At 37.7% G+C, this 17,890-nt stretch overlaps 4 protein-coding genes across 6 annotated transcripts in view; 1 reads left to right on the plus strand and 3 right to left on the minus strand.

Moving 5' to 3' along the window:
* LOC149668197 (DNA (cytosine-5)-methyltransferase 1.S-like) overlaps positions 1-17,890 on the minus strand; it is a 177,101-nt gene that overhangs the window by 82,547 nt on the left and 76,664 nt on the right. The window contains exon 11 of the mRNA XM_089841250.1: positions 10,075-10,134. Coding sequence (XP_089697376.1) covers positions 10,075-10,134 — 60 coding nt within the window. The remainder of the gene's footprint in view (positions 1-10,074; positions 10,135-17,890) is intronic.
* Positions 320-3,702, plus strand: LOC149668204 (uncharacterized). 3 transcript variants are annotated; one of them, XM_089841067.1, is made up of 4 exons: positions 1,597-1,610; positions 1,807-1,843; positions 1,902-2,713; positions 2,783-3,702. In XM_089841067.1, the coding sequence occupies exons 3-4, from the start codon at positions 1,912-1,914 to the stop codon at positions 3,358-3,360; spliced, it is 1,380 nt and encodes a 459-aa protein (XP_089697193.1). In that variant the 5' UTR covers positions 1,597-1,610; positions 1,807-1,843; positions 1,902-1,911; the 3' UTR covers positions 3,361-3,702. The 3 variants fall into 3 exon arrangements, with proteins under 3 accessions (XP_089697192.1, XP_089697191.1, XP_089697193.1); XM_089841066.1 differs by having other exon boundaries at positions 320-1,843; XM_089841065.1 differs by having other exon boundaries at positions 321-1,610; positions 1,807-2,713.
* On the minus strand, positions 5,184-7,990 carry LOC149668205 (uncharacterized). Its single transcript, XM_089841068.1, has 4 exons — positions 6,328-7,990; positions 5,968-6,245; positions 5,724-5,893; positions 5,184-5,663 (listed from the first exon to the last, which is right to left on the minus strand). The coding sequence occupies exons 1-4, from the start codon at positions 6,872-6,874 to the stop codon at positions 5,312-5,314; spliced, it is 1,347 nt and encodes a 448-aa protein (XP_089697194.1). The 5' UTR covers positions 6,875-7,990; the 3' UTR covers positions 5,184-5,311.
* On the minus strand, positions 10,217-13,820 carry LOC149668206 (DNA (cytosine-5)-methyltransferase 1-like). The gene is made up of 5 exons (XM_089840893.1): positions 12,602-13,820; positions 11,743-11,842; positions 10,984-11,019; positions 10,819-10,911; positions 10,217-10,342 (listed from the first exon to the last, which is right to left on the minus strand). The coding sequence occupies exons 1-5, from the start codon at positions 12,652-12,654 to the stop codon at positions 10,217-10,219; spliced, it is 408 nt and encodes a 135-aa protein (XP_089697019.1). The 5' UTR covers positions 12,655-13,820.

The raw sequence follows: 17,890 nt of genomic DNA on the forward strand, positions 1-17,890 counted from the left end.
GTCACTGGTCCGGGGGACTAGTTCAGAAATAAACCTTATTTCCAAGCCTGTACCTAACTAGATCACCTCCGTGAGCGGGCAGGGCCGGAAATAAGCACAGGACACTGGACAATGTCCAATAAAATTTTGAAATGTCCCATAATTTTTTAAAAAAATAAGGGGGTAACTGGACAGTTTGACCAATAAATTTTGTGAAGTTTTGATAGCTTGACTATGCAGGTGCGACAATATTTTGCACACTCCAGTGGACCATGTCCTATAAATTTTCCAGTCAAATAGGGGGTCACTGGACATATGTCCTATAAGAAATTTTTCTTATTTCCGGCCCTGTGAGCGGGTGGGCCGTGGTTTTGGTAACTGATTATCGTCTGCTTTATAATTGAGAGAACTGCAGGGCACAATTATAAAATGGCAGCGTCCTAGCCTTATTCTTTAATTTTTTACTATATTTTGTTCCACGTTTAGAAATTGAGGTTTCCAACTTAATTAAATGGTATTGAATTAAGGCCAATTAAAGTTTCCGTAAACAAAAATTAACCTTTAAGGATGTTCTGTGTCCAAATACGGAATGAATAGCAGCCGACGACAATCAATCCAAAAAATACTAGGGAAATGTGTCTGGCAGCAATGCACCTCCGAAAATGGCGCTAGGTTTCAAATTTTAAAACTAGCTTACTACGCTCAGTTCTCCCATATTGATGGTTTTAAAACTGTTCAAATCTTAAAAAGGGAACGACAAGCCAGTTTTAAATCGAATTAAAGAGACAAGACAAGAATTCGCGACTCTTTGGGTTACTTAAAGCCGGTCCTATCTAGGAAATAAAGGACAGTATTTGGTAGGCCTGATGCCCAACAATTACCCGGTCGGGTACCCGAAAACTTAATTTCTTAATACCCGAAACTATTCAAATATTATAATTTTCGCTCAATACCCTTGACAAGGCTTAGGACAATCGGGTATTGGTTGGCACTCGGGCGTAGGGGTACCGGGTAAGGTGTGCCTTAAACCACCAATGAGGGCGCTAGACGCCCGACTTTCTTTCTTCTTAAAAATGGAACTGAACAAAGCCACGAGTTTAGAGAAGAACAAAGTGATACAGCCAGACAGAAATTCAAGGAAGAATTTTTGCTACCCGAAAACCACCCGAATAATGGTAGTTTTGTTAGGCCTAATTATTCGAGTACCCGTTAGAAATCCGGGTACCCGACCCGATTTAAAGTTTTTCAACTACCCGTACCCGACCCGACATACAAAATCACTACCCGCACATGTCAATGATTCTGATGCTATTTTATTAGAGGTGTGAGAGTCCGAACTCAAATTGCGAGTAGCAAAAGCGGATAGAATAACAGAAAGTCTGGCTCTCAACCTCTGAGCAGCTCCACGTAAAATTAGAAGCCCCCATAGTTCTATTTTTAGTGCGACCCCCTTTTAGCCCCGAGTTACAAACGGCGATTGACTCTAGGTACATGCGTGATCTGGTTGGAGAAAATAGTTCCTTTAGTCTTGCCAATCTACTTGACTATATGGTCTTCAGAATTTTGAGTGGTGTGTGTTTGCTGCTGCGCGTGGAATGGTGGAATTGTTACGAGCCTGTCGAACCAGCTAAGTAAGTTTTTAATTTTAAATATGTTTTAAACTGTTTTTATGAAAACATTTGGTCGTAACGACCTCAGTATTAATTCTCTAGTCAAGTTAGTTAACGCAGACGTGTTTATTGACAAATAACATTATGCTAGGGTGCACTTGTTGCTCTTGATGACCAAGGCTTAGGTGATGTTTCTCACTTTTTAAGTTTTTTAAAGGTTATCATTATCAACGAAACATTCTGTCATAAGTCAAGTAAGAAGCTCATGGTCTAGTCAAGTTAATCATCAATAATAATGGAAAATACGGATAGCAAAGTTATAATGAATGTGATACTGGACAAATATGAAAAGGATCATTTCTTTAAATTGGACGTGTCAGGAAAAAGGAAAGGGGCCTTGGAGTATTTGCATAGGAATGGGAGTTTAGAAGAAATTATAGAAGATATGGAAGCACAATATAATCTTCTCAAGTCAAAGCACGAAGATGATGTGGCGGGTTATTCGCAGTTTTTATTTTCCTGGAACAACTGGGTTTATAATTTGGTGTTGGCCGAAGGTGCTCCACGTCCTGTTATTGTTTGTAACGCTATTTTTGAATCTGAACTGTCAAATGTGATACATTGGATTGCTTGGACGCTTTTGGACTGTAAGGCCGAAGCTCTTCGAGAGGGGGAAATTGTAGCAAATGAATTGGAAAAAGTGTCTGAAAGACGCCAACACGATTATCCATTAAATATTTCCAAGGCTGATAGCGTTAAGTACAAATTGCGTCATTTAAAAACAGACCGACTTTATACAATGAATAGACTAGTTGGAGGAGCCATGGGAGAAATCTGGGGCGTTAATAAGCGTGGAATGCAAGTTTTTCAAAAAATAAAGAAAGGAAAGAAACCTCTCACCCAGAAGCAAAGAGACAAAGCACACGTGAACTACAAAATTAGCCTTTCTCTACGTAATTGCGATCTGTTAAAAACAGATATTCCACCGGCCCTTGATGAAATAAACCAGGGAGGTTTGTTTGTTGCTGATGCGACAATAATTCCATATGTCAATAAAATTGTAAAGCTGGTTGTTGATGAATTTAGAAGATGGTCGTACGGAATTAATCCTCACAAATCCATTAGTAAGTATTACATATTTTAATTTCAAACATTCATGTTATTTTAATTTACGTTAAATTAAATTACTGTAGAAGAAACTGTGGCAGTCGTCAAAAACGATCCGACTTTAAAAGGTATATTTCATGGTATTGTGGAGAAAATACCTCGAATTAAACAAGAGGGATTCACAAGTGAAGAACTTGAAGCATATCGCCTCATTTTTGAGAGAAAATTCGTGCATGGTAAACTTGCTGATTTGATTAGAGGGCAAATTAGGAAAAGAAATGAGAGGAAAGGTAATAGAGGTGTAGGGGGCCAAACTTTAAGGTGTGTTTTATATGGACAAAAAGGAAAAAGAGGAAGAAAGACAATTCAAAATAAATCACACGCACAAAAGAGAAAATCAAATACAAACAACGGCACAACCACCAAAGAAAATCGAAGAAAAAAGAAAGGCCCAACCACCATGTTGAAAGGAATTACTCCAATACCTCCCTTGAGTAAGAAGTCAAAGGTATTAGCCACAGCAGTTAAGAAAGACATCCAGGCTGAAAGTGGTCCAAACATTTGCAGCGTTGACAATACAAGCCCCCAACCATGTACGTCACAAGTATCGAGACGGGGAAGAATAATTAAAAGAAGAATTTTTGACGATTTTAATTACTCTTAAAAACTGTGATAACTTTTTAGTTAACTAGAAAACTTTGGTTATTATTTTAATTTCACTTAGATATTTTTGTTTTGTTATTTTAATTACCATTAGAAAATGTGATAACTAGTTCCTAAAGCTTAAGAACTTGGATTATTTTAAATACACTTAAAAACAGTGATAACTATTTTTACCTTTATGTAATTGAAAGATGTGATACCTTTTTTGTTTTAAATTTTAAAACAATTAGCAATTGTGATAGCTCATGAAGTGCACGCAATTAACGTGTTAGGCCAAAGTTCTTAGATTATTATCTATGTCTCAGATAATGTGTTTGCGATTAAAAACCAATCGTTATTTAAACTGTTACGCTTAATTTTATTGCTTTGTATTACAAGGTTTTATTTTATCTAGGAGGTCTAATCCCACTTTACGATAGGATGATTCAGCATTTTGGGAACTTTTCGTAACATTTTTTACCATTATTGCGCGTCTGCTGCTATGAACATTTAAGCCAGTAAGTTTCGAAGCTGCGATATATTTCATTTGACTGAATAATGTTTCGACCGCAGATCCATTTATTCTCACAGGGTAGATATACCTTGTTGGATGTCTAGTTGTAAAGTCTTTAACATAGTCAATGAAACCATAAATGGAAACCCTAAGGAGCTCCCATGTCTGCCATGCTAAAAAGTGTCGGTTGTTTGTCATTTTCTCATTTGCCAATATTTTTTCTGAAGCCCAAGTTTCGAAGTATTTTAAGCCTTTTAACATTGACTTGATTGGATCAGAATCATCTCCACTTACAGGCCTTTTGGATAGTAGACCCTCTTCAAAAATATGTTGACATGCCTTCAAATAATCGTAACAAGCCATGACAGACGGTGCATCTATTGGTTGCTTTTCATACAATGGGTTGGCATAGTTAAAGAGTTCTCCTAGAAGAGGATTTTGTTGCATGATTCGTGCTGGAGTGACATTTAATTTAGTCCAAGAGTCTCGATCAATGTGAGATTTCAGCAGACCCTTAACTTGGACCATCTCATCCGAATCTCTTCTGTCATCTTCCCTCTTTTTTACATCTTTAATTTGTAACCATCCAAAGCGAATCCCACCAATAGTAAAATCCCTTGTACCTTTATCCTGTGAATGTTCTAGGGCATTTATCATGTTCTTGAGCTGATGGCTAGGGCAAACTATCCAGTAGATCCAGGCCCCTTTAACGTAGGGATTGCGAAATCTTGTTTCAAATCTAAAATCCAGAGACCCATCTTGTTTAAGGGAATGGGAAGTTGACTTTGTTTTGCCAAGACTTTGTCTCATTGCAGTCATGTTGCAACTTCCTCCATCACAGACGAGAGCACCAACTTCTAGACCGACACTATGAAACGCAAATACAGTCCTCAGCATCGAACTTGTAATTGCTGCGTGAGATGTGGGTTTAGCAAACATAAAGTAAGGCCCAATGATATCAAACTTGGTACTGGTACATCGCCACAAATACTGGAGTACGTACTCTGCTTCAAGGATTTCTGAAGCTGTTTTATACTTATACAAGTCTTCCAGGGAAGCAAATTCGGTAGGGTTCATTTGGCATCCAACAAACTCGCCATTCCGCGAATTCCACATCATCTTTCCAATTATTTTGACTTCATCAAAAATTAACGCTCCTTCTTTCACAGGATTTTGTAGTTGTGGGTTATCTTTAATAAACTGATCAAATCTGTCTGATTCCGTTTTGAGATGTTCTAGGTCAATTCCAGGTTTACTTGGGATTTCACGTAGCTTTGCTTGTAAAGTGTGTACACTTGGTAACTTTAACACGTCAAAGGCAGAAAGTGCGTCATAAGCTGCAGGTGATCTCGAATAAACACTTAGTGCAATTCTATATGTTAAGGCTGACCATCTGTTGCCGTTAGAGCCATTAACACATTTGTCTTGATCCTTTAGAAAATCATTGTGCAAACAAGGTTTACTGTTCATCTCCCACGCTTTTCTTAATGCCCGACTTAACACTTTTCTTAGATACGCTATCAAATATTTTCTCTAATTCTTCTCGATCTTTTAGGTTAATCTCTTGAACAACTTCTCGCATTTTCTTATCTTGGTCTTCACTTAGTTGCAGGCTTGTTTCTTTGATCTTTTCTTCTAGTTGTCTTATCTTTCTGTTTAGAAATGATCGATTGCTTTTATTTTGACGAAGTCTGTTGCGCCTTGATTTTGGTGTTAAAACACCGATTCTACATGAGGAATTATGTAACTGTCTCTTTTGCTTCCTCGTTGGAGTTAATGACGCCTTTTTCTTTTGGGCATGAGTCAGATACCTTTTAAATTTGGATACATTAATTACTTCTTGAATTTGTAGGTTAATTTTGAAAAATTACCAGTTCAGAGCTCGACATTTGCGACATTGATAAAGCTTGTTCTGAATTTTATCTTTACTGGCATTAACTGGAGGTACAAACCATACGAAACATTCCTTGGATTGATAACGTTCGAAAGGGGCAGTAAATTTGACAAGATTCTTTGTAGTTTCCAGCCCTTCACATTCATTCTGATATAAAAGATTTAAGCATTATAATTTAGATACGTTATTTTAATATTAATAATAAATTGGTATTTACTAACTTTAGATATTCCTGAGCAGAACACCTTGTTTTCATTTAAAAGGTTCAATTTAACAGAAATAATATCCGTTTTCAATGTTGCAGTGGCAAAATCAAAATATTCAAATTCTTCAGCAGATTCAAAAAGAGTCAAAATTGTCCCTTTTCCCGTTGAATCAAATAACATCCTGATTGGTGTATCATAATAAGAAGAAACACCAATTAATCCATTATTTTTAGAAATTTCTAGTTGTTCCAAAAGACCATTTTGATTTGTCAAATGTTTTATGGAAAGTGATCCTAAAATATAAACAAAATATGGGTATAGCTTTGGTATAGGCAACCCTTAATTCTGCAAAGGTAAACAAGAAAAAAAGCTTACCTAGATTTGAAGTTTCAAGGTGAGGAAGCAGCTTTATCAACGGTGATGATGGAGTATTAAATGGTCGAGCTACTAAAGTGTCTTTAACGATTAAATTTGCAACTGATGTCTCTGATAGTTCCTCTTCGGGTTTATTATCGCTCTGATTAAAATCTGAAGCCAAGGTATGGGTTTCACTATCGCAAATACATAGTTTACGTTTCTTGGAATTTAAATCCATATCCCCATCTTCGCGTTTCCGTTTTTGGGCATTTAACTTAGCAAAAGAGTTAATTTCATCCCATTTCCACGCTGGAATTATGAATCCAAATATTTCCGTTTGAGTTTCCACAGTAACATTACGTGACCCGTTATCTAAAACCGTTTCCAAATCTGTTTGAACTTCCTTCGTTAAATTTAACGGTTTTAAACTTTCCAATGACGTCGATGTTTGCCCAAGGCTAGTTTGAATACCAACAGTGTGCTGAACCTTTGCATAGGCATTATATTGAGTGGTTTTGTTTTTTGGCATCAAATCTTGTTGTTGTTGTGATCTTTTACGCGGCATTGTTAAAACCAATTTACCAAGAGCGAAAAATTAATAGGTTAAAATGAACTAGCACTCTAGCACGACACGGAGACCGCCATTTTCCAAGTAGTTTTTTTTTTTTTTTTTTTTTAGAAATAAGCAGAAAGCTTTTTTTTATTTCAAAGATTCCCGGTAGACGCGCTAGTGTCGCCCGGGTCTATTTTCGATAGATTTAATACGCCCCATTACGTAAACAAACTGCTTCGTGATTGGCTACCTTCTCTAAGGGGGTAAGTGTGTGGTAAGACGCTTCTCGACTTAGGTGGAAACCGTTGTAAAAGGCTGAAACTACTGTGAGAGCCAGACTTTCTGTTATTCTATCCGCTTTTGGTTCTAGGTTTAGTTAAAGTACGAATGTGGAATAGAACGCGTACTGCGCGTGACGATAGAAGCTTTATCTTAGCCTTTGCAAACTTAGTGTAACAGCGCCTGCACTGACAAGTGACAACGCGCGTGTCAACTAAAGCGTGATCGAGTGGCCTCTGGTCGAGGGGTCGGTCATTCATGAAATCCCGTACGCTACCCGTGAAATCCAACTTAAGAAATCCGAAATCAATGCTGATTTCGAAATCAAATAAAAAATCCGAAATGAAGTGAAGAAATCGCAAAATCAGTAAAGAAATCATAAAATCAGTAAATAAATCACAAAATCTACGAAGAAATCACGAAATCAACATAGAAATCACGAAATCAGAAGCAAAATCAGTGAAGAAATCGTGAAATCCATTACAAAATTCACGAAATCCAAAATCAAAAGAAATCACAAAATCCGACGAAATCACGGGGAAAATTTCAAAATCCGAGGAAATCACGCTAAAAACCTCAAAATCCAACGAAATCAAGGGAAATATCGCAAAATCAGTCGAAATCACGGTAAAAATAGCAAAATCCGACGGAATCACAAGAAAAATCTCAAAATTCGATGAAATCCATTGGATTTTATCGAATTCTGAAATCAAACGAAATCCGATGAAATCGAACGAAATCCGATGAAATCGAACGAAATCCGATGAAATCGAACGAAATCCGATGAAATCGAACGAAATCCGATGAAATCGAACGAAATCCGATGAAATCGAACGAAATCCGATGAAATCGAACGAAATCCGATGAAATCGAACGAAATCCGATGAAATCGAACGAAATCCGATGAAATCGAACGAAATCCGATGAAATCGAACGAAATCCGATGAAATCGAACGAAATCCGATGAAATCGAACGAAATCCGATGAAATCGAACGAAATCCGATGAAATAGAACGAAATCCGATGAAATAGAACGAAATCCGATGAAATAGAACGAAATCCGATGAAATAGAACGAAATCCGATGAAATCCGACGAAATCAAACGAAATCCGACGAAATCAAACGAAATCCGAAGAAATCAAATTGGATTTCGAAATCCCGTACACTTTTTCCTAAACGTCCGACCCCTCGCCTCTGGTACTGAAAGACGTCGTGTAGTTTGCTTTAGTTGACCCCTCTCGAAGAAGGAATGGACTAGCCCGACAAAAATTAGACTAGGCCTAGTTTAAAGAAACAAATAAGACTCGCATAGGGGGAAAAATGGGCTCGTCGAGTAGTGTTACTAGCCTTTCCGTGGACTCGCGAGTACCCGCAAATTTCAAGGAGAACAGTTTGCGCAGGCCCCTATTTTATCAATCTAGAATGGTTGAATTAGGAGATGCCACCCCATTTCCCCCTCCCTTTAATTTTAAGGACCAGGGATAGATGCAATTTTTGAAGCAGAAATGGAGAACTGAGTAATCTGGGCGCGCGTCCCGGACCGCCTTCCACGGATGGAGGGGAATGAAAGAAGAGGCGGGTCATTGCGACAGAGCTAAAAACAGGGTTCAAACAACTTTTGGAAAACAAATTTCCCTGAGATTTCCAAGTTTTTCCCCATATTGTAAGCACGCTTGCGATATTACTAAACTCGCCCCACGTGGCCATAAAAGCCTTGGCTAATACTAAGAGTAACTACTCCGGTTCCTTAGGTTCAATCATACTTTTATTTAACTAAATAATAATTAAATGCCGACTCGCATTTACTACAAAGTAAAGAACTTAAAGTTTAAACATAATTACTAATTGGGATCAAGTCCTATACTAGGGCAAAGCCCTTCGCTCGAGCGAACTACTACATCTCAGTAGCATGGATTAACTAACCTAGGGATAGTTTCGTTCCCCCAGAAAGATAACGCATGCGTGTTCCAAACGCCCCCTAGCAGCAGTTACTATCCCTAACAGGGAGTTATAAGAAAATTGGACCAAATATCACGTGGTCTATGACGTCAAAATTGAAATACTACCTAGATTGGGCAAAACGATTTATTTTGCCGAGAGATGGCGCTCTATCTACATCCTTTTTGGTCCAATAAATTGGGGGAATGAAGAGGGGAATCAAGGAATAATTCGGAACATGTAGTTGGCGACAGTACTACATGGGAAACACGGTTAGTGAACAATCCCTAGCGTTAGTTAATCCATGTCAGTAGTGAAGAAAGACTGACTTAATAATGATAAGCAGTCGACGCTTATATAGTACGGGAAAGGTCAGAGGTAACACAGGGTGTTAATCCTCTATGTAACCTTACACCCCTGGAGTAGAAACCCAGGAGGTCCCTTAATTACTATACGGAAGGTTACAATATAATTCCCTGAATTTCCCAGGTTTTTCCCGTATATGGAGTATCCTATGGAGCTAATTCTATCGAAGGACGGGCGGGGGGGGGCAAATAGGACTATAGCATACTAAAAGGACATCCCCGTTATCTCTAGTAGAACCACAAATATGAGCCTCCAAATATAGTGTAATGTTAATACTATGGAGGGGATGTTCACGAACATTTTGCTTTATCACTTGGCCCCTGTTTGACGCAAATTTCCCTGAATTTTACTAAAACTTCTAAATTTCCATGAGATTTTTGTCAACTATTTATTTCCCTGATTTTTCCAGGTTTATATGAACCCTGAAAAAGGAATTACGTATTTTTCGCCGTCCCCGTCAGCAACGTCATCAAAAATTAGTTTAAGCATTTTCGTTACGCGTTGAAGGTAGGGGCTCTTTACTGGGCTATGAGTCGGACTGAAGTAAATACTAAACGTTCCCCATTCCCGCTTCTAAAATTACATCTATCCCTGTAAGGACATTCTGTTAAGATCGGCTTAAACTCACATCACATTTTTTGAAAATGTCTAGCGCAATGACATTTTCGCAGTGAGATTCCAAGAAGACCTCGTGGGCATCTCCGGTTTCTGAAAACAAACCAAATATAATAAGACCATTTGTGGCGGAATTGAACGCTTCTAGGAGAAATTTACCTCAGCCAATGGGCGTGAAACATGATGTTACCATTTTCCTCGTAAAAATAAGCGCATTTTGCGATGAAATACGCGACTTTCGAATCGTCCGGTTCAACCAGGACAAAATCACCGGAATTTATCTGACAAAGAAATTATTTAGTCTAGATGATGGTAAAATAGTAAATAACTAAATCAGGGTTGCCACGGAATTTTCAGAACCAAATTCCCCGACTAATTTTCCAGGTTTTCCCTGACCTTTTTCTGAGATTTTCCCTGACCTTTTTAGGCCGAAAAAGTAAGTGTTTACAGCACAGTTTAACTGCTTATAATTAGATAGAGTTTATTTAATTATAACTGCTTATAATTAAATAAACTCTATCTACATTAAGTTTTCCAATGTATTTGTTCCCCAAAATGATTAAGAAACATTTTAACTATAAATAACAGTCCAAGAGATTTTTTTAAAGGCATTTACTTTGTAGAAACAATTCTAGACATTTTTAAGTATTGCTCTAGAGTTTTCAGTGTTAAGAGAGGATGCGGGGAGAAACTTTCATTACTCTTTCAATAAAGACAAACTTTCCAGGTTTCCCCTAATTAATGTAATTATACTAACAATTTCTCCTCGTACATTGATCCGCGAATAGTACTTCCTTTTGGATTTCGTCACAAATCTGGGCTTGCCAATGGGTTTAACAGTACCTTTACGCTTATAATAATTAGGCAATAAAAATATAGTTCGACGTCAATAGAATATGAAGATTTACAAATTAGGAATTACCTTTTTCTCCTTGACATTTTTCTTCTTTGTGGGGCTCTAAAAATTTTAAAAATAATGTTTTATTAATTTTTAAAGGGTCTGTAAAGCAAGCGTGGAAGGATGGGAAAAAACTATTTGAAAAAATTCACAGGCACCACGTGAGTGACGTGACGCCAAGATACAAAGACTCGACGGAAGAATGAGACTGGACGCTTATTGCGGCGCCAATTCTTCGAACAACCCTTTCCCCAGTCACGTGTCTGTGACGTATTTCAAACAATATTTCGAAAACCCTCCGATCCCTTCCTTACAGACCCTTCAACACAAACAAATCCAAACTCCAGCAATAGGGGATTGTAAAAAAGATTAGGAGGGGAAACAAAAATGGGGGGGAGGCACTAAAAAGTGTTTCGTCACGTGGTACAGCTGCTTTGAACCTTCGAGCAGACGCTCCTTTAGTTGGACCTTTATTTATAAAAAAATGAACATCAATGTAATGCAAACGTACTTCATATTGCACGTAGTAAAAGAATAACTCGCCTTCAGTTTTAAATTAAAACGTTTAATTATCTGCAGCGAACAAATCCACAAAATAAAGTTTTCAGTTAGGCCTTGTCCCACCAAAAAAAAAAAAACATTATGGGCGGGGGAGGGGGTGTAGTAGGACGTTTTAAATATGTCCAGCCTTCTTTTTAAAGTTATCTGGCAGTACTGAAAACACTTTCACGTGACCTCTTTCTTTTTTACAATCCCCTATTACTTTCTCAACAAAATCCTTACTGCAGGTGGCAATTTGCGACATTGCTCTTCAGTATCACTACTTCCATTGCAGTATTCATCTTCGACTTCATCTTCGTCCGCTATTGTCATGTTCGGACACCTAATGATTTATGTAAATTGTACCTCATACGTCACGATAAGATTGCGACACTAGCAAATAAAAAGTAACCCCCCCCCCGGGCGAGTACCCGTTTCACTGGAATTTAATTACTTAATACGCAAAAGCATTTCGTTATTTAAATATTCCCGCCCATTCCCCGTGACAACGCTTAAGTCAATCAGTCAATCGGGTACCCAAGACGGAGTTGATATAAAAACTTAAATCTTTACTTTTTACTAATGTATTTTTCCACAAATATTATTTTGACCTCATAAGTACCCGAGCTAATTATTGCTACCCGAAAACCATCTAACAATTGTCACTTTGGACAGGCCTAATTATTCGAGTACCCGTAAAAAAGCCGAGTACCCGACCCTAATAGGGAATTTTTCTAGTACCCGTGAAAAATATGGGTACCCGACAATGGGGAATTTTAATGTACTCGTAAAAAAAGCCGGGTACCCGACCCCAATAGGGAATTTTTAATGTACTCGTAAAAAAAAACTCGGGTACCCGACCCCAATAGGGAATTTTTCACGTACCCGTAAAAAATCCGGGTACCCGACCCCAATAGGGAATTTTTCACGTACCCGTAAAAAACCCGGGTACCCGACCCCAACAGGGAATTTTTCATGTACCCGTAAAATAACCCGAGTACCCGACCCCGTGAGAATTTTAAGTACCCGTACGTGGCTCAAAATTTAAAAATCACTACCCGTAAAGTAGTAAATAAAATAAATAATGTAGAACAATACACACTTGCGCTTTAAGCAGGCTTGCTTGCTTTTACCGGAACCTCCAAATTTAGTCATTTGCTTACAATTTCCACATTCACCACAGTCGGGCTGTTGGCAAAACTGCAAAGACACACGAGCCAAAAGTAATCAAAAGAGCAGTACAGCCGAGGAGTGAAAAACAATTGTCGCTCATGTGGTGTATGTTTGGTTAGATTAGTTCAGATTTGGTTATTTAAACCCCAGTAGTATTAGGGTCGGTTTAGGCATACCGAATAGTATTAGGGTAGGTTAGCCTATTATGATCTTTTTGCGCTTTATAGGTAAGGTAAATTGTAGGGTTAAGAATTGCTCAAACCTCAAGCTAAAAACTGCTATTACCCAAAACAGCAGTTCTCAACAACGCCGCTGTTCTTATGGAATCGCGGTTGCTTTTCCGGGAACTGCTCATACAAGGTACACCCGAATCGCGATAGGACACTCTTGCCGGGTGGGCCCCAATCCCTTAAAACACGCTGTACAAAGCCGAGTTAGTTAGCAAGTCAACCCAATACACATTTAGTTGAGAAAGCGCTTTGTTTGTATATATGTCGTTTCGGAAATTGATCATGTTTTGGTTCAGTTCTTCCCACGGTTTGGTTGGGACAGAGGTGAACCGTAGCTGATAAGAACATCCTATTCTAGACCCATAACAGTTTAGCTTTAAGATTAACCTCTAATCAGTCATATTTTTATTGAATTCGAAAGATGTTAAAAAAAAGGTCTTATGAAACAAAACGTAATCAAGGATAATTTAATGTTTAGTGTCTGTTTTCACACTTGGGCAACGAGGGGTAGCCTAATTAGTGAATTATAAAATTCCACTGTGTAAATATGTAGGGATTAATCGCACAGCTGTCAATTTCTTCAGAGGTAACTGTCGGCAAAATCCCATTAAATTATTCTAGGTGGTTTGCAGTATTTAAAACCATAGCTTTGGTTTCAATACGAAAGTAGCTTCCCCACCAATTGGTTTTCTAATTAGAATTACAAGACGCACTAGCTTTCATAACCGCGTCATAAAGATTTTTAGACTAAGACGCCGTTTTATATTTTTAAGTCGGTTTCATCAGAAGGGGATAATAGAAGAAGGATGACACTCTTTATCCCCTTAACACCTGAGTTATGTAAAGTCATTCTTCCCGGGCGAAATTTTGTTTGCTTTCCCGCTCATCAAACTTCAGATGGGCCTCTATAGCACCGTTCTAGGGTGAATTCCATAATTGTTTGGTAATAGATCCCCAGCACAAACCTTGATTGTCTTGACGTGGGAAAAGAATTTGCGCAAGCGCATATGCGTCTTGCCAAATATTTAAATGCTAATAGAGTAATGATGAGGGAACTATTTATCGCGTATGTGATTCGGTTTAGTAACCTTGTACACTCCAAATGTAAAATGATGTTGGGAAGAATGACGTTACACTTACCACGCTTTGTGGTGGTACACTTCTCTCGAAGTATTATATACTTCTGGTTTCATACACAAACAGGGTTCGGTTCAGACGAAATTTTTATAATGAAAATCCCTGACTTTTCCCTGGCCATTTTAAGGACGCGTTTACCAAAGCCCACTTCATGGTCACACCTGCAGTCCATATTTATCATTGCTCAAAGCGTTGTTAAGTTTCCCAAACAAAGTCCCTGACACCTCCAGCTTATCCCTGACCATTTAAAGGTGATTACCAGGGTCCACTTCATAGTCATGCACTGCTGTTTAATTTCCCAAACGAAGTCCCTGACCTTCTGTCCCATCAATGGCTTTAGAAAATCCCTGACTTAAGCCCGATTTTCCCCCTTTTTACAGGAAAAAAAGCGTTCACTCACCTCGCAAATCATGCACCGCTTTTTGCGCCAATCAACCTTGGTCGACTGAGATGGATCTTGAGAAATCTGTTCGGCAAAGAGGGTTTCGAATACGTGTCGAACAAGAGGAGTCGTCGTTGCCAGAGTATTGGAAACTGGCTTCTTCGTGGGAACTTTGGGTCGCTTATTCTTACTATAACGCAAAGGGACAAATAAAATTCAAAATTAAATTCTCATGTAATAATAACAATATCCTCCTCTATGCTATTAAGTAATCAGGGTTCATACAACTTTTGGAAAACAAATTTCCCTGATATTTCCAGGTTTTTCCCGTATATGGAGTATCCTATGGAGCAAATGTTAACGAAGGAGGGGAGGCTATAACACAATCAAAGAACATCCCCGTATCTCTAGTACAACCAGAGTTATGAGCCTCCATAGTATAGTGTAATGTTAATCCTATGGAGGGTATGTTCATGAACATTTTGTTTAATTACTCGGCCCCTTTTTACTCGAATCTCAAGTTTTTAGTATGGTTGGATGGGGGGCAAACGGTATGATTATAGTTTGTGGGTAATCAGCCATAACTGACGTAAATCGCCGAGTATTAAGTGGAAACTATTTTTACAGTATATATCAGACCTCGGGGACTTCCGGAAAATATGTCTCTTTATCTTTCTTTTACTTCCCAAATAATATTACGCATTTTCCAAAAAGTTGTTGTTTATCTTCATTTACTTCCCAAATAATATTACACCTTTTCCAAAATTTTGTTGTTTATCTTCATTTACTTCCCAAATAATATTACACCTTTTCCAAAATTTTGTTGTTTATCGCCTCCCTATGGAGTTCTAATGCTTCTCAAGCCCTAGCTCGTCACCCCCAAATGTTATAACCAAAAAAAAAAAAAAAAATTTATTTCTTTTTTTTTTGAGACATATTTTCCGGAAGTCCCCGAGATCTGATATATACTGTAAAAATAGTTTCCACTTAATACTCGGCGATTTACGTCAGTTATGGCTGATTACCCACAAACTATAATCATACCTGTCATTTAATAAAAGATTAAAAATGTGTTTAAGGGCTAAGCGAGGTTAAGTAAAATACAATTGAAACTGAAAGTGACAGTCTTGTTTGTAATAAATTGTTCAAGAACGCAGACGGTATTTCCTGGATGTTTCACTATGCAAAATGGTCTTATAATTAGAAGAAGAATCGATAAAAAATAACTTTATTTTCCTCTTTATCCTCCCTTTAAGGGCTAGGGTATGTCCAATAAAATATCAAGCAAAAATTCAAGCTGAAAGTGACTGTCTTGTTTGTATAAAATAGTTCAATAAAGCACACGAGCATTCTTCAGTTTGAAACTCGAAGGAAGTCTTGTTATTTGAAAATTTTCCTCCAAATTTTATAAATATTTTTCAACTTTTAACTAGTTATCAATAATGATATTAATGGTTATCCAAAATTTCTTTAAAAAGGATAATTTTCTTTCCTACACAATAAAAGTCTTAAAACACAAAATGGCCTAATATCCCAATACCTCCCAAAGTTAGTATTTTTACCATAGAAAATAAACGAAAGGAGTAGCAGACCAGCAGCGCAGAGAGACCAACTTCAAGTGTTTACCGTTCGGGTTCGTTTTAGCTGTTAGCTGTTATTTTCAGTTGTGATCATTGTTACCGGCATTAATTTTTTTCCTCATTTATTTGTTAGGTTTTCCATCGGTAACTTTGAACGTCAGTTGTGAAATACGCCTTTGCCCATGCTTTGGTTGCGGTCGGCTTTATTATTAAGCCTCAACAGAGATAGATTTAATTTTAGTAGTAGGATTGGAGAACGGTTAGTGTTTAATTCAGTCCGACTCATAGCCCAGTATAGAGCCCTCCCTCTAACGAGTGATGAAAAGTTAAAATTTTCTGATTGCTCACTTAAGCTACGTTTTGCTGACGTTGTTGACGGGATCGGCGAAAAATACGTTATTCCTTTTTACCTTTGTTGCTTTGACACGCCTCTCCTTTCATACCCTTCCTTTCCGTGGAATTTGACGCGCCCCTAGATTACTCTATTCTCTATTCCCACTTCTAAAACTAAATCTATCCCTGGTCTCACATTTGCAGTAAACGCGGGAGGCTATAGCCCAACCTCAGGCTCCGTTTAGAGAAGCTCAATCGCGTAGCGAAAATTCCTAGCATAGAAGCCATCTCCTCTGAAGTTGTTTCTTATAAGGAATAGTCGAATATGTCTATTTGAAGGGATCTCGTGAAGCGCATATGCCATCATGAATGAGTTTTTCACTGGGCTGCAATGAGTCGGGCTGAAGGCCCAAACGTAATTAATGTGAGTTCTAAATATTATGATATCATGGCCCAAATAACAATATTTTCAAATCGCTTCTCTCCTTCAAAAGACGCAGGTTTTCTCTTAAAGGGAGGGGAAAAGGAAATTAAAGTGATTTTTTATTGATTCTTCTACTAATCCTGAGACCAGTATGCATAATGAAAAATTCAGGAAATACCTCCCATTTATTTTAATATTCAAATTAGGCTAAGATTTTAAGAATAGTTTCAAAAAAGGAACACCGACCAATCGCGTAACGCCGTGCCTTTTTGTTAACAAAATTCTCGTGGCACGCTCCATGTCTCGCGCCACAATTGTCACATCGCGCAAATTTTTTCAAGTCTCGCGATAAATTTATTCAACACGCAGCGTGCCAAGAGAAAATTGTTCATAAAAAGGCAGGGCGCTACGCGATTGGTCGGAGGTCCTTATTTGAAATTATTCATGAAATTTCAAACTAATCGTAGTTTAAAAATCGTTCGGTGTTATTTCTTGGATGTTTCACTGTCTTATGGAAAAATCAATAAAAAATTACTTTATTTTCCACTTCACCATCCCTTTAATCAACGTCTGATTTGTTTCGAAGTATTGCGCCACAAGACCAATCATATATATTCTATGAGAGCGGTAGCTCTCTTAGATAAGACTTCATACCGACTTTAATGTATAAGGATGGTTTTTTGATTGGTCATAACTTTTTTTGTATCGTATTAACTGCTTTGAAAAAATTCCACAGAACTACAATTCGGGCCCTAAATATGTGGTTAAAATTTCAAAGAGATCAATTTAATAGTTTATTTTATAAAAAATAAAGTTGCTAAGGGTGGTTTTCATTTCCATAAAAATAATCATAGATTTTGACGAAAACCTCGAAATTTTCCCATAGAAATAACATGGGAAAATATTTTACAGATAACCATCTTGTTGTAGCCGTCATGATATAACTATACGTTTGTTTGATTTGAAAACGGTTTTAAACGAAAGCCTCATATTTAGTATTTGTGCTTTCCAGCTTTCATTGATTAATTTTAAGTTTAAGTATGTTTAATTTAAATTTTCAAAATTACCCCAATCTGCGTTATTTAAGCATGGATAATAGTCAGTTTATGATGTTAGCACGGTTAAGGCTATT

The sequence above is a fragment of the Phalangium opilio genome, unplaced genomic scaffold, assembly GCF_054372755.1.
Source record: "Phalangium opilio isolate 3A_F unplaced genomic scaffold, DU_Popi_V2 ptg000056l_1, whole genome shotgun sequence".
Lineage (NCBI taxonomy): Eukaryota > Metazoa > Arthropoda > Arachnida > Opiliones > Phalangiidae > Phalangium > Phalangium opilio.